This window comes from Poecilia reticulata, linkage group LG3 (assembly GCF_000633615.1).
Source record: "Poecilia reticulata strain Guanapo linkage group LG3, Guppy_female_1.0+MT, whole genome shotgun sequence".
Taxonomy (NCBI): Eukaryota; Metazoa; Chordata; class Actinopteri; order Cyprinodontiformes; family Poeciliidae; genus Poecilia; species Poecilia reticulata.
In genome coordinates, this window is record NC_024333.1 from 27,274,949 (window position 1) to 27,290,854 (window position 15,906).

At 38.4% G+C, this 15,906-nt stretch overlaps 2 protein-coding genes across 3 annotated transcripts; one reads left to right on the forward strand and one right to left on the reverse strand.

Annotated features, from left to right (window-relative positions):
- Positions 1-602: 602 nt before the first annotated feature.
- mis12 (MIS12 kinetochore complex component) lies at positions 603-2,668 on the reverse strand. Its single transcript, XM_008405818.2, has 2 exons — positions 2,229-2,668; positions 603-1,189 (listed from the first exon to the last, which is right to left on the reverse strand). The coding sequence occupies exons 1-2, from the start codon at positions 2,640-2,642 to the stop codon at positions 908-910; spliced, it is 696 nt and encodes a 231-aa protein (XP_008404040.1). The 5' UTR covers positions 2,643-2,668; the 3' UTR covers positions 603-907.
- A 1,846-nt stretch (positions 2,669-4,514) lies between these two features.
- On the forward strand, positions 4,515-15,782 carry ppm1g (protein phosphatase, Mg2+/Mn2+ dependent, 1G). 2 transcript variants are annotated; one of them, XM_017304182.1, is made up of 13 exons: positions 4,515-4,691; positions 6,940-7,009; positions 7,730-7,815; positions 8,823-8,952; positions 9,049-9,163; positions 9,244-9,434; positions 10,537-10,724; positions 10,820-10,945; positions 12,137-12,239; positions 13,853-13,984; positions 14,098-14,227; positions 14,309-14,408; positions 15,503-15,782. In XM_017304182.1, the coding sequence occupies exons 1-13, from the start codon at positions 4,581-4,583 to the stop codon at positions 15,695-15,697; spliced, it is 1,677 nt and encodes a 558-aa protein (XP_017159671.1). In that variant the 5' UTR covers positions 4,515-4,580; the 3' UTR covers positions 15,698-15,782. The 2 variants fall into 2 exon arrangements, with proteins under 2 accessions (XP_017159671.1, XP_017159672.1); XM_017304183.1 differs by having other exon boundaries at positions 4,519-4,691; positions 9,247-9,434.
- Positions 15,783-15,906: the final 124 nt, after the last annotated feature.

The window sequence follows — 15,906 nt, forward strand, 5'->3', positions numbered from 1 at the left end:
ACATAAAGGGTCTGCATTTGGGTGATACTTAAATATTTTAGTATTAACAGGTAGTCTTATGACCTCACGTAATAAGTAATGTGACGCCGTGACGTCAAACGACGCGAGTGGACGATTCGCACGTAAACACGTTAAAGCCGCTTTATAGAACCGGTGTTGGCTGTGTAAAGACCGACTGAGTTCAGTTACTTTTGTTTAGTGTAACTGCTGTTAATGTTCTGTACTTTTATTTAGGTAAAAGTGGCTATGGTAAAAACAACAGTTCTATCTGAAAGCTAAAGCGCAATGAAGGAAAAGGTTAACAGCAAGGCAGAAAAACGCATCAAAGACAACTCAATTTTAGCTTCAGTCAATAAGGGAGCAACAATGTTACGGCGATTTGTATATCTTAAAATGTATACAAATTCAGTTTTCTTGCATTTATGAAAGGAATGGGCGGAGTTCTGGAGTGTGTGACGTCAGGCACAAAGGAGCAATAGTTATGCCATACTGATGTGCTGGTGTATGTAAAAAAAAAATGGAATTAAAGAATAAATTGTTAAAGAAGAGGGCTGTGGACCAGTTTGTAAAATGTGAGAGGAAAAATATTCAAATCATCAAAATCCAGTATCGAGTCATTTTAATTAATTTAACTGCAAAATCCAAGTAATTACAACATATTGACAAATTCTGCAATATTCTGGATCAACTGGGAAAACTAATTTATTTGACACAGATGCATTTCTCCAAGCTGAGTAACACATAGACACAGCGCCCTCTATTGGAGAACAATGGCGTTGCTTCTTTTTGAAAAATTGACTCAAATCAGTGAGCTGCTGCTTCCGTCATTTTATTGTGTCATTTTATAGCTCTCTAAACATTAAAAACATCACCTCAGTGATTTATTATTTACATTGCACCTCAGGTCTCAGCACAGCTCAGTGTTTTTGCTGTGGACCAGAACCTCATTAACGGCCCTTTGCAGTTTCTTTACGGACTGCATGACGAGGCGGAAGCTCTCCTGGAAGTTTCCGTTCCCTTCCTTCGCCCAGGCTGCCTGCGTCTCTTTGACCCAGGCCAGGATGTCGTCCAGCTGCTGCTGCACCTCCCTCTGCTCCTCCAGCTCGGCCAGCAGAGCTTGTCTGGCACAAACCTCCGCCTCGTAGGCTCTGTGGAGGTCTGCCAGGGACGACTCGAGCTTCAGCACCACCTGGATGGAGCAGCACCAACAGAGAAGTTAGATTTATCACGTAGGAACGATTGAGACACGAAACAACTACAGATGTTGTAATTATCTGTTGCCGAACAAGGCGCTAGATAAGGCTAGAGATGGGCGATAAGTCGATTTTATCGATTAATCAAAGTTGTGGTTTTTGAAGATTTCCATCCATCCATCCATTTTCTTACACCCTTGTCCCTCAGTGGGGGCGGGRGGGTTTGCTGGTGCCCATCTCCTGCTAACATTCCGGRCGAGAGSCGAGGTCACCCTGGACAGGTTGCCAGTCTGTCGCAGTTTTGAAGATTTCATTWTTGGAAAATCTGAGTTTCCATAATTCAGAGTGATGTCAGCACACACAGGGCCACCATCTTGTTAGTCAAGTGTGTTTTAATGCTTCTATTYATTTTAAAACTCTACAGTGGAATATTATGASCAGGCTAAGAATTACTGATGTGTTAAAGACTAATAGTTAATCTATTAAGTATTAAAAGTATTAAAAGATTAATTAAAAGATGTGTTAAAACTATAAAAATTTAGTAGCAGGATTTGAAATGATCATACAAACAGCTATTTCAAATAAATAACCATGTGAATTGAACTGATTATGTCAGATCATGTTAACTAATGTTTGTTCTCATAAAAACAACATTTTCTTGTAATTTCAGTAATTTTTTTTCTGTTAAAATTAAGACTGTATTCTTGCAATTTAATAAAGATTATTGTAGTCTGGCCCTAGTAGTCTATCGTACAGAAGGATCATTTTAGAAACCARACAAAACAAAAACTGTCCCAGCTGCAGAAGGCAKAGGTTCACCTGCCAACATAACAACAAACCTTCACACACAGCCAGAGCTGCAATTAAATGGTTGCGTTAAACCAGGGAGAGAACTAAAACATGCAGGATGCCGGCCCTCCAGGMCCGACTTTGGGCACCACTGCTCGAATAATCATGCGATTAATCGAATTATTGCRACAGGCCTATGTTGTTGTGAAGYAAAGACGGTATTTATTAACCCTTCCCTCCCCTCACTTGTACATCCTGGGGGTATTTCTCATGGGGCTGGTCCTCGGGCAGCAGGACATTCGGTGGTATGGTGAAACATCGGCTCATCAGCAGCGCTTCCATCCGCTCCGACAGCTGCTTGAAGCGCTTCTCCAGGAACTGCTGCAGCTGRCGGGTGCACTCTCTGGCCCGGGACCGGAGCAGCTCCTCGGGCACATCCGTCCCGCTCTTCCCCAGCTCCCTGACACACACCTTCTCCACCAAGGCTAAGATGTAGCACAGGCTTTCATGGAAGGAGCTGTAGATCCGAAGCATGCAGGTCTGAGGGGTGAAGCTGAAAAACTGCGTTTCGTAGAGATTTAGAGCCGAAGAACAGAAGCGGTCACTTTCTTCCTCGTCTGCCCCGACAGTTTTCATAAATGACTCCGTTTCCCGCGCCATATTGAACTATCGTCAACGCTTCTTTTTACTTCTTCTTCTTTAGATTTTAACGGTAGCTTGTATCCATTATTGTTGCACTACTGCCATCTGTTGGATCATAATAGTTATACCTCAAATCCATTGTTTAAAAAACCAAATATCTTTTTCTTCATTACTATTTAACTGAGCAACTACACTCTCAAATTTCAATTCCCTATTAAAACTTTTTTCCATATTCAGTAATCTTATTTGATTCATTTATTTCCTACAGCTAATAAAAACGTGTTCCATCGTTTCTACAGCATCACACCAGTTACATAATGCTAATAATACAGCWTATAATTCTACTGCATATAGACTCAAATAATTAGATATTCTTTTTGAAATATTAATCTTTAATTCAGGAATAACTAGTTGCTTCAGTTTTTTTTATCTTTCGAACCATTAGTATAAATTTGTAAATAGCCATTATGATTATAAAATTCTTGGCCAATATCAGAAATKTTACTTTTCTTAATATTTGATAAATATCTGTCTACATTAATGTATTTCCATGTCAAAGTGGGTCTCAAAGGCCACAATGGTGGACTAAATTCTTTATGTACATTAAATGTTTTTGCTCTCTCCTCCCCAACCCACCCAAAACTATTGAAATATTCCTTTCCYCTTTCACAACACTTTTCTAATACTTTCTTAACTGGATAATTTTCATTAAATTTATCCAATAATTAAGCATTATCTGCTGTTTTCTGATACATAACAGYGTTTCTCCTGATTCTACCTGACTCTCCTGAGTCTACTTCTACCKGGAGTTGACTCAACAGAAATTTTACTCAAATAAGAGTAATAYTTCATAATAAAACTATTCAAGTAAAATATATAAAAGGAACTYAATAGTAAAAATACTTCTAAAAGTAAACTGTAACTGGAGTAAATGTAACTAGTTACTACTCAACTCTGCCAGTCTATGGTTTGACTTGTTGGAAAAAGTGATCTATTTGAAACGACAGATCTATTTATTACAATGGAGTATTAGGGCCATTAAAAGAGAAAGAGTATCCCCCCCCYCMAAAAAAAAGACTCAKCMATTTTTTGATTAAATTCAGAAATTTTCTAGAAAAACAATAAAATTTTAGAGTTTGAAAAGTCAAAMATTTTGAAACTCAGAAATGCCCATGCTTTTTCTMGAAATTTTCTTAGATTAATCTCAAAATACCAGAGTGTTTTCTAGCACATTTTTGACTTTGTATTCAAGAATATCCTTTTTTGTCCTTTAAGAATTTCTTAGATAAATCTCAAAATTTCAGAGTTTTTTTTCCAGCACATTTTCGACTTTTGGAGTTCAGAAATGTCCTTATTTTTTTCTAGAACATTTCTGAGTTATTTTGGGCTGAAATGTACTCCTTGTTCTATTTACAATGGTTCTGATACAATAATTTATGAATATTATCCATAGAGGTACATCAGTACATGGCGTGTTTCACAGTCAGTCCGGTAGGTGTCAGTAATGCGCCTTTCAAGTGGTTTACCAACCAGCTCGAGGTGGACAGAAGAGGAAGTAAAAGTAGCAGTAGCAGAAGGAGAGGGAGGAGAAGACAGCGGCTTTTATCGCTACACGTGTAATAATTTCTATGTGAATCTACCTTCTTCACCTTTTATAAGCTAAAYCTGCTYGGYCAGAAAAGGTAGGTTTGCTGCGRCTCAGCGTACCGCCTCTCGAGGGCTGCTGTCGGTTCCCGTTGGAAGTTGAGCCGGTTTGGCTGCTGTTAGCACCGAGCTSKTGCCTTTTTACTTTTTGTTGTGCTGTTGCTAACTGCAGCTAGCTGGTTAGCGGTGGTAACCTGCGGAGCTGCTCAAATGAGACCAAACTTCACCCACTGATACTCCGTGTCTTTATAAAAGGATCTAACTTGTGCTGTCATCCTCTCTCCCGGTGGGAAGCCACTGTAGACGAAGACCATGGGGGCATATCTGTCGCAGCCGAACACGACCAAGACCWCCTCCGACGGCGGCAACACCAGCATGAGCTACGGCTTCTCTGCCATGCAGGGCTGGCGGGTCTCCATGGAGGTGAGGCAGAAAGTCATTCACCGCTCAACCATCATGGTAGCTTGTTCACTGAACGATGAGAAATCTGCCCTCAGTGACAAACAACCAGCGCATCAAAACATGTTAAACGCCTGTTTGATTATACGGAGGAGTGGTGTTTTAAAATAAATCCAGGAAAACAGCGTTTTAGCAGACATTTCACTAAACCATGTGACATCCCACCCTCCTCTGTTAACCGGCATTCATGGACATCAGTTATTCCTATTACTGGGATCCATCTATCAGACAGGAAACACTAATTATTGGGTTATCTTTACATGCCATCTTACATTTGAAAGAATATTGTTGGCAGATTAAAGTGAAACATCTGTATATCATTTAATTACTTCAAACAAGCTGTTTGAATCTTGAATTTGGCATTTGCAAACATAATTCTCAAATAATCGATTAATAGCATAAGAGTTGCATTTAACAGTTTTAATAATTACTAAAAGTATTTTATTGTCAAATATTTATGAATCACAGACACTTAAGATATCACCAATCTGTCCGAAGAGTTTAAAATATCTCAGGGTTTCCCCCCAGTGTATTATAAGCCTGGCGGGCCACCAGGCTTTACTTTGCCCCCACCGGCTTAGCATTACTTAGTCTTTTTAAAATGTTTGCATTTTTTAAGGCTTTATAGTTGGTGTTAAGGTGTCAATCTTTCAATAACATAATTATCAAGTGACATTTTCAAATTTCAACTCAAAAAATGTTTGAGTTAAAAACTGACGGGCCTCTGGATGATTGACTGCCCTAGCACCCAAACACCAGGCATAGCAAGTTATTTTCTGAGGAAACCTTGTTTTCTCAGTCATGGGGCATTTTCACTTGTTCCATCACTTGCTATGTATAACAGTGAGCATAAATGTAGGTAGAAATGCCAGTTCTTTCATCGCATCACCATTTCTAGGTGTGCAGTGGAAGAGGAAATTGATCCGTTCTTGATCATGGACCCACGTCTAACATAACGCTGTACGGCTGAATGAGTTCCTTTGTTTGGGTTGTCCTTCACAAAGAATGTTATAATGTTTCCCCTTATTGAGCACATGTTTTGCTCTTTGCTATTCTTGTGGTATTCAGATAAAATGTAAGGAAAACGCTACAGTGGAAGAGAGCGTGCATTTAATGAATCACATGGAGCAAAACGTTGGCAAAACAAAGATATGAACCTAAGAGTTGTGCAACTGGGTGAGCTGCACTCTTGCTGCAGTCATCCTACACATCTGTGTGCAGAGGAAAATTATTGTTGAAGCTCCAGTCAAAATTAATTCAGACTCATGTTTTTAAAATTTTTTACCATTTGAAGACATCATATTAGTTGTAAAAAATGTAATCATCATGCAACGATTGTATTCCTTTGGTCAGAATCTCTGGGTTCCTTCATTGCCAATCAAATGTTGGGAAGGAGAGAAAATGGTTTTCTGTAGTGTGGAGGAAAATTTAGCAGAGGCGAAGCTCACTTAGAATCTGTGGCAGCTGTTGATGACATAAATAAGTAAAAGAAAACATAGAAACCAGAGGTGACCAGATGGATATTAATCTTCTTATTAAACTAGGATGCACACCAGTTTCTATAGACCAAAACTGGTGCGCATTCTTAGTTTTAATCCAGTCGGTGAATAATAAACATTTTCAGGAATTAACTTGAATGTGAGCTGAAGTGGTTTGAAAGCCACTGATCTAAACTTGTCAGATCCGAACATGAAACTTCTCCCTTAAATTGTTATGAATGATTAGATTAAATCAGCCTGAAGGAAAATGATATTCATCTTCATTTGCAACGACCTGAGGCGTATCGAGCAAGAAGCAATGCAAACAAATCCAAGAAAAAATCAAATAAAAACTGCAGAAACTTGATATTTTCATGGACTTGTTCCACCAATGCCTGAATTTTCACGTACAGCTTTTATTTGTATCCAGGTTAATTTAGTACCTCCACATTCCCAATTTATATTTTATAGACATTTAGCTAAACTATTGGGTATCTTTTTTGTTTGTAGTTAAAAAAAATTTCATGATTTAAACAGATAAACAGTCAATAAAATGAAGAAAGTTGAACCTATATTTTATGTATTTCTGAAGGCTTATGAAATGGAGATTGAGCCTTAAACTATTATCTCTGTAGATATTATTTCTAAAATGTATTTGTCGCTCCTGAACATAAAATTGGCCACTTTTTCCCACCAGCCTTTTGTTGATGTTTTGATTTGTTTCATTTTTCCAGGACGCTCACAACTGCATCCCAGACTTCGACGAAGAGACGGCCATGTTTTCTGTGTATGACGGCCACGGAGGTGATTAAATTAAAGTTTTTAAGTTAAATTAAAGTTTCTCTAAAAGAGTTTGGAGTCTGATTTTACATTTTTCCAGGTGTAGATTATTTATATTTCCGTTTGTTGGCTTCGTCTAATCCGATATGTTCTTCTAATGACACGATCCAGGCAGATTACATCTCAGTTTCCTCCATTTTGAAAGTGGCTACATATTCCTTTTAATTTTATGAAGTTGCTGCTTTATTGATGTTGGTTAATTGTGTGTTTATTTTGATTTGTGAATGTTGTTTGGATAACTTCCATCTCGGATGTGTCGCACATTAAACCATCTTTATACCGCAGAGTTAATCATCTTTTTAAATGTTTATCGAAACCAGAGGTGCTGCAGATGTTTCAGGTTTTACTCAGGTGACAAAGATTCATCTTTAGACCAAACAATATAGACGTTTGTTATGCGTTTCCTTATTTACAGCTAATTTTCACTTCCCAGACCACAGTAAAGACATTTGGTGTGAATTTATACATAATAAATGTTTTTACTATTTGAAATCTGAAGAAGTGTTGTTTTAAAATGCAATCAGGGAAACTTGTGTAACTTTTATTGTCTGATAAGCAAACTTTGTTTTAGTCAGTTTACTTTATGACAGCTCAGCTGTTTTTCTGCCGTTTCCATGGCGACTTGCTTTGTTTGCTTTACATGCCACTCTGCTGCCCTGAGGGTTTATATCTCCTGCTTTTTAGGTGAAGAGGTGGCTCTGTACTGTTCAAAGTATCTTCCTGACATCATCAAGGAGCAGCGGACGTACAAAGACGGGAAGCTGCAGAAGGTGATGAGCCGATAAATTAGAAACTAATTAAAAAGTTGTTTCATCTCGGAGGAGAAGTCGTGTCACTTTGTTGCACACAGAATGTGTTTGGAGCGTTAAAAACTTGTTTTTAATCCAGGGTTTGTACGGGTCCTTAAAATACTTGAAAATGCTTAAAGATTAGTTGTTTTAAATGTTTGATATTTAAACTGTTACTGTTTTGTAACAAAGTGCAATCTAACGCTTGATTAAATCTTTTTTCCTAGAAAACTTTTGGTATTTTCATAAATCTAATAAAGATTTTCAAAGCTGTCTGAAGTGAAATCAGATTAAACTTCTCTTATTTAGACAATTACTTAGATTATTTCTATGTGCTAAAAACCAAATAACTTGGCAAGAACATTTTTAGAGATTTTTTTACTTTTTTTTTTTACTTTCTTCGTATATTGTTTATTATACGTGCATTAATTTGAACATGAAAGTCGTTTACCTTTACATGATTATTTTAAAACACGTTATTGTAATTAATATTTGAGTCAATAACTTATTGATCTGTGTAACTGTTGGCTAATATTTCATACATTAAACAACGTTATTGACATTGTGAAAAGATCAATCTCTTCCAATGAAGAGATGCAAAAACAACCAGTCAGAGCCTGGGGGAGGGTCTTAGTGCTGTCCATCAACATCTTGAACGCGCTGCTAAATGTGCAAATGTCAGAGAAACGGCTCGGTGTTGCAGAAAAACAGCCATGCTAACTAACTTTAGCATTCACAGCAAGCCATGGTAGGTGCAGCGTAGGAAAGGGGCTGATTGACAGCAATAAGACCCGCCTCCTGGCTCTGATTGGTAGTTTCTAGATGGCGCTGGTAGAAGAGGAGGTCAAATTAAAAAAAAAAAAAAGTCCAGCAGATTATTTCTCATATACTAACAAGTTTCAACAAATAAGAAAAAAAAACATTTTTTATAGCGGACATACTGCAGCTTTAAGGACAATTTTTAAAGCAGACATTATTTATGCTTGCAGGCACTGGAGGACGCGTTTCTAGCCATCGACGGCAGAATAACCACAGAGGAGGTCATCAAGGAGTTGGTGCAGATTTCCGGTCGCCCCGCCGAGGAGCCGCCGTCTGAGAAGGTGGCAGAGGAGGACGACTGTAAGCTCAAAAAACCTCTGATGGCTGAAAACGTGAAACTATCCGTTTATAAACGCAACATCAACATTTCTGTTATCCTGTTTCTCCTCATGTCAGTGGACARCGAGGAGGCAGCGTTGCTCCATGAGGAGGCCACCATGACCATAGAGGAGCTGCTGGTTCGCTACGGCCAGAACCTCAACGCCGTCAAACATGCAGCGGCAGCCGCCAGGTACTGCAGACACGACGTTTACAGGTTTTACTTACTGCAGCAGAGGGAAGGGAGTCACTGAAGTTCAGCGTTTTCCTCAGCAGCGCAGCTAAGAAGGCCTCCGCCCAGAACGCCGAGGTCTCGAAGGAGAAAGGAGAAGATCCTGAGAAGAAAGGAGTGAATGGAGAGGTGAACGAGGAGGAGGGAGATGGGAAAGTGAAGGAAGGAGCAGCATGTGGGTCCAAACTGAGAGCCTGTCGGAGAACAGGAGGCAGTGAGGGAAGCAGTTCAGGTAAAATTACACTCGAGCTTCATAGAGGTGTTGAAAATCCTTGAATCTCAATGAGGTGTTTGTTTGGAAAGTTCTTAATTTCTGTATGAAGTCCTTGAAAGTGCTTGATATTCAAGCTGCAGTTTTAATTAAATAAATTGCAACTTGTTGCTTGATTAAACATGTTTATATATTTTCATACACCTGATAAAATGACACTTTTTTCCTCGCTCTCTGAAATTAAGTCAGGCTTTTGTTTACAGAATTACCAAATTTATTTCAATTCTCTAAAAGTCATAAAACTTCACAAGAAGTTTTTATTAGACATTTCTTTGTAACTTACTTTGTATATTGTGTTTAAAACCTTAATTTGAAAAGGAAAGTCATTTACATTAGCACGAGTAGTTTGGATTGTTTAAATGTAATGAATATTTATTCTTAATGAGTTATTGATCTGTGTGTTTGAATAGTTTGGCTCCTATTTTATATGTTAAACAATGTTATTGAAGTTAACATTAATTTTGTGAAATTGGTGTTTGTGAGACAGACATGTCATTTCCTAACATTTAGTTTTATTTTAATTTACCTTGTCCTCGAAGTAAATTGTAAAATACAACTATAAGACGTTATTAATAACAGTAATAAATTATATTATGTATAATCCTTCTATGTTCGTCTCAGATCCAGTAGTTTGACTTCTGATTCTAATACACCTCAGTTACTAATAGCAACAGGAAAAAAGGGGGGAGGAGCCGACAGTTACCGGTTGCTACGGTAACCACCATCTGCAAGAATGAATAAGCTAATTTTGAGGAACTTCACTTCTTTAATATTGTTAAAATTAAAACCTGTTGCATATATAATACTGAAGTTATCAGCTTTTAGCTGATGATGAACTTCACTTAAAAAGGGACAATACAATTCAAACAATGTCACCATTTGATGACAGATTATAGCAAACGCTAATTCACTTCTGCAATTTGTTTGCATTTTTTACCTCCAAAGTGTGGTGCTGGAAAAAAAAACCCCAAAGTGTTTGAATTTTACTGTGAGTGTACAAAACCTGTCCAGAGGTCTTCATAAAGTAGAGATTTATTTCTTCTTCTTCTTCACTTTGTTGCAGCTGAGAGCGGAGAGTCGGGAAGTTCCAACGGAGAGGAGAAAGCTGGGAAAGCAGAAGGAGACGCCGGGCCTTCCTGCTCCTCTGCGTCCTCAAAAGCCACTGGAGACTCAAAATCCAGATTCTTTGACGACAGCGAAGAGTCTGAGGAGGGAGAGGAGGAGGAGGAGGAGGAGGGGAGTGACGAAGAGGTGAGAAGAGGGGACCAGAATAAACTGCGAAAGTTCACTGCGAAAATTCACACCGAGTCATTTTGTTGAGCTTTGCTTCAACTTTTTCCTCTCAGGATGGGAGCGACGAGGAAGAAGCAGACAGCAGTGAGCTGGAGGAAGAGGACACAGAGGAAGGAGAGGAAGACTCTGAGGATGAAGAGGAGGAGATGTGTCTACCAGGAATGGATGGAAAAGAAGAGGTCTGTAGAAACATTAGATATTTGGCTCTTAAATTTACGATGTATTCATTACAGATGCAAACACAGATTGGATAAACTTTGAGGAAGAGTTCATCCACTTCTTAACTCAGATGAAGAGCCTCAGTCTTCTTCACAGCCAGGTGCTGCTGCACATCTGCTTCCTGATTAGTCCAAGCTGTGACGGTAACGTGTGAGGAGCTGTTGTCTTGTTGGGAAGTTACAACATGATGCGCATCACAGAGAGTCAGAAAATGAAGAAAAGGTTTAGTTCAAGTGGCTAAACTACAAGACCCATAATGCAAAGCAGCAGAAAGCCACGTTGGAGGGATTTATACTCATTCGATCCGTAATGTCGGCTCATTTGCCCTGAAGAAATACTTCCAGATTATCCTTAAAGGTTTATCTTTATCAATTAAAACACTACTTGTTATAAGATTACATGTTTCCTTAATTCTTCTGATGAATAGTAATAATCATAATTTAGTTCAAAAATTATAATTCAGTAGAAAATAAGCAATAAATCAATTAATTGCATGATAAATTGAAGTAAGCTCAATAATTTTAACTTGGACAACAGCCTTTAATATTGTTGACAAGCCGCCATTTTGAGAAAAAGTGAAAACATTTGACACCTAGCACTTGGTTTGCACCACCTGCCTCTTTTGCCTGTTTTCCTTCTCTAAGCTAAATTATTTTTTTTTTTTAATGCTATTTGGGTTAGCAAGGCTTCATTATCCATATTAAATATTATTATTTTGGATAATAATAATTAAATATTGTGTTAAATATTCTTTAGAAATTGAAGTTTTTTTTTTATCTGAGTGGGAATGCTTGGAAATTATTATGAAAAATCAACATTTTTATTATGAAAAGATTTTAGCTAGATAAATGTTAAATGAAATCAACCCTATTTGATAAGAAAAGGCTGTTGAGAATGTTCTCCCAATAAATACCCAAAATCAAGTTGAAAATCTTTAAATCTTCATCAATTGTAATTTAAACAAACCACGTATCTGTTACATCTAAACCTGAATTACATGTTCTTCATATTTTTACTTTCTTAAAAAGAAGACTATTGAAGCTAAAAACCTGGTTTAAAATATTTAGATTTTTGTTGACTGGTTAAAATGTTCTTTGGGTTTTTGTTCTTATGTCTTTAACGGGTCGGCCCGTCCTCCATGTTTGTTTCAGCCCGGCTCGGACAGTGGCACCACGGCCGTTGTGGCTCTGATCCGAGGGAAGCAGCTGATCGTGGCCAACGCCGGGGACTCCCGCTGCGTTGTGTCTGAACGAGGTAAATCCGCTCTGCTTTTCAAGTGTTCATGTTGTAAAATGGCAGCAGGGAAGCAGGAGGTGTGCCTTAAACATAGCAACTTGAGCGTTGCCATGGCGACCCTCACCAACGTAAGGCTCCAACTGCTTCTATATTCTGGGTTTTTCTTGATTTCTCCACTGGTTTATTTTTGTCCCAGTGCTATCAGCTCGTTTAGCTGTAAATGTGGAGGGAATGTAACGTAAAAGCAGATTTTAAGATTACAGATTACATGGAAAGAGCCCAATCTCACATGGAAAACTGATTCAATCCCACATGGAAAACTGATTCAATCCCACATGGAAAACTGATTCAATCCCACATGGAAAACTGATTCAATCCCACATGGAAAACTGATTCTGCCTGTTAAACTCAGAGATGTCAGACTGAATTTAAAGGTATTGTAAAGATTTAAGGTGGTATTACAGAGATAATGGTTAACTGTAATAAACTTTTTCTGAAGAAAAGGTGAAAGATAAGAAATCTAATATTAAAAATAAAACTTATTATGCAAACTTCACATATTTGTACAGTATTTTCCAGACTATATGGCGCACTCAAAAGCCTTTTAATTTTATCAAAAAATGACAGTGCGCCTTACAATCCGGAGCACCTTGCATTTTGTTCTGGAGTAAAACAGCGCCCTCTAGTAAATTAATATGGATGAATTCTGGTTGTGCTTTAAAAAAAACATGCAGAAGTTTTTGTGCAATTAGTATTTGGTGTCTACAAAACGAGCTGTCTCAAGTCACAGCACTGTGCCGTTGCATAGCAACCCCAGCCAAGCCCAGCCCCATTACCTAGCAACCCAAGTGGAGCGCTAGCACATTTGATCAGTTGGTTTTACTACTACATGAGCTCTACAATGGCTGCTGGGAAAGTCAACTGTTTGGTTGTTACCATCCAGAAACCTCTTGCTGCTTTCTTTTTCTTAACTTTCTTTTTTGTTATTTGTGGCATTTTGGAAATGTACATAGATTGAACATTCAGACCCCTTCTAACAAAAAATACACAGCATCTAGTTGAACAAAGGCAATTAAATGATAATAAAAAAGAGCAAAACCCAATGTGAGTACATCCCTATTTAAAAAAAAAAAGATGTGATCACATTTGGTGCATTTTTTCCTTTGGTCAGCTGGTTTTACTTCTGTATTCGTCGTACAATGGCTGCTGGAAAAGACAAGTGTTTTCTTGTCGACTTGCCCAGACGTCACTTGCTGCATTCTTGTTGGTTGTGCAGGATGCTCCACTTATGGTTTTCTAATATTTATGGTTGCATAATTGAGAATCGTTTTGAAGCCATTTTCATGTGCGAGTGTAAATGTTGAGTTTTGACCAGCAGCAGCTTATTTGGATTTAAAGTGACAAGACGTCCTAAAACAGCTCAATCTGAAAGGAGCTCAGAACTGAGCAGAATAAAATCTCCTAAGAATGATTTTGTGCAAAAATGTAATGAACATGTTTTGCATGAGCCAAAACATGTTCATTACATTTTTGGTAATGAACATGTTTATCCTGCTCAAGGAAGTTTAATAGGTCTCCTTTAAAGACTTTCAGCTGCTTTGTATGAAATAAGAAGAGCTGCGTCTCTGCAGGCAAAGCTGTGGACATGTCCTACGACCACAAGCCAGAGGACGAGGTGGAGCTGACGCGCATCAAGAACGCTGGAGGGAAGGTGACCATGGACGGCCGGGTCAACGGAGGACTGAACCTCTCCAGAGCCATCGGTGCGAAGCTTCAGACTCGACTCTGAAATCTATTCAACTCTTGTTTCAAACTTGTTTTTTGCCACCTGAAACGAGCGAGTTGGTCAATGCAGATTCTTCACGTTGACTTTCAGGCGACCACTTCTACAAGAGGAACAAGTCGCTGCCGCCAGAGGACCAGATGATCTCTGCCATGCCGGACGTCAAAGTTCTGACGCTGAACGAGGATCACGACTTCATGGTCATCGCCTGCGACGGCATCTGGTGCGTCAAACGTTACAAATGTGATTTAAGGTGAAAACCTGCATGGAGGAGCGTCTTTAAGGGCGTTTTCTGTGACTGCAGGAACGTGTTGAGCAGTCAGGAGGTGGTGGACTTCATCAGCGAGAGGATCAAACCCGACCAGGACGGGAAAACCAGAGCCCTGTCCGCCATCGTGGAAGAGGTGGGAGCTGCTCACTGATAAAATGATTTGATTCAAAAACTATTTTTAAATCACAAACCAATTTCTTCATTCAGACTGAGATTCTGTTTAAATTATGTGACCCGATAAGAAAAGAAGGTGTTAAAACATTAATTTATTTAAAAAACCTCAATGTAGAAAAAAATTTATGTTCCACTGCATCAAATTCAATCAATTTATGTTGAAACAAAAATAGACTTGTGCTTGAAATTCTGCAGCTTAAATTACCAGTTTTGGGTTAGCTTAGCCGACTGGCTTTTACTCAAAAAATAAAATAAACAAATCAAAGAAATATTATAAATATAATAAGCAGATAAAATGCGTGTTTGTTTGTTTTTTTTTTTTTTGAGCATTTTGAATCGATTCAAAATTCCCAAAACTAGGATTTGTAATTTTCTATAGAATAATTTTTTTTTCCTGCACCTCTTTTTAGAAAATATATTTAAAAATTAATCTGAATAAAAATTTAATAACCTAAAAAGCATTGAAAGCATTTCTTTAGTGAACGTTTGATCCTTCCTAGATTTTAAAAAGACGTTCAATAAGAGATTTTTTTAACAGAAATTCAACCAGATAAAGTTAAAGTTTTGCCACTTTAGGAGTTTTGGGTAGAACATATTTACTAAGATATTTTTTTTAAATCTTAAATGTAAAATGTGTATTTTTATTTTAATTTTGGCTTAATTAGTACTCTGGGTTATTTTTTTAGTAAAAAAAAAAAGAAGTAACCCAAAGACTGGTCTTTTTTCAGTCTCCATTTAATCTAATCAATTATTCAACTATTAAATTAATGATTACTTCAATCAGCTCTAGTTTTTGTTTTTAAACTTTTCTTATATTTGCAGTTTCTGAAATATGCAAACATTGAACATTCAAAGACAAATAGAAAAGTAGTAGAAATCATAAAGATGATCAATCATTCGGCATTTCTTGTTTTTATTACCATTATTTAATGAAAAACTCCGTCTCTCCTTTGTGTGAGTTTCCTTAATTATTCCCTCCAGTCCAAAGGTGACGATGCGTTTCACTTTTGGTGCTGAGCGGTTCTTCACGTTGCTCGTTTAAATCCCAAACAGCTGCTGGACCACTGCTTGGCGCCGGACACGTCTGGAGACGGAACGGGATGCGACAACATGACCTGCATGATCGTGACGTTCAGGGCGCACCCGGCGCAGACGGACGACACCAAGAAGAGGAAGCTGCCGGAGGGCGGCGAGGAGGCCGAGCCGGACGAGAACGGGAACGACAGCAAAAAGGCGAAAAGCGACTAGAGGAGGAGAGGAACTCCCCAGAGGGAGCCGCTGGTCTCACGCTACCACAGACGCATTCTGTACAAAATGAAATCCTTACCTCACCGACATGATTTCCGATTTCCTCCCCGACACCACAGAGAGCAACATCAGCTCCGCTAAGGTCGCGCGTACTTTTGGTTTTTGTCACTCGTGCTCTGTTCTGGGTGGATCTCCACATCGACTCGCCC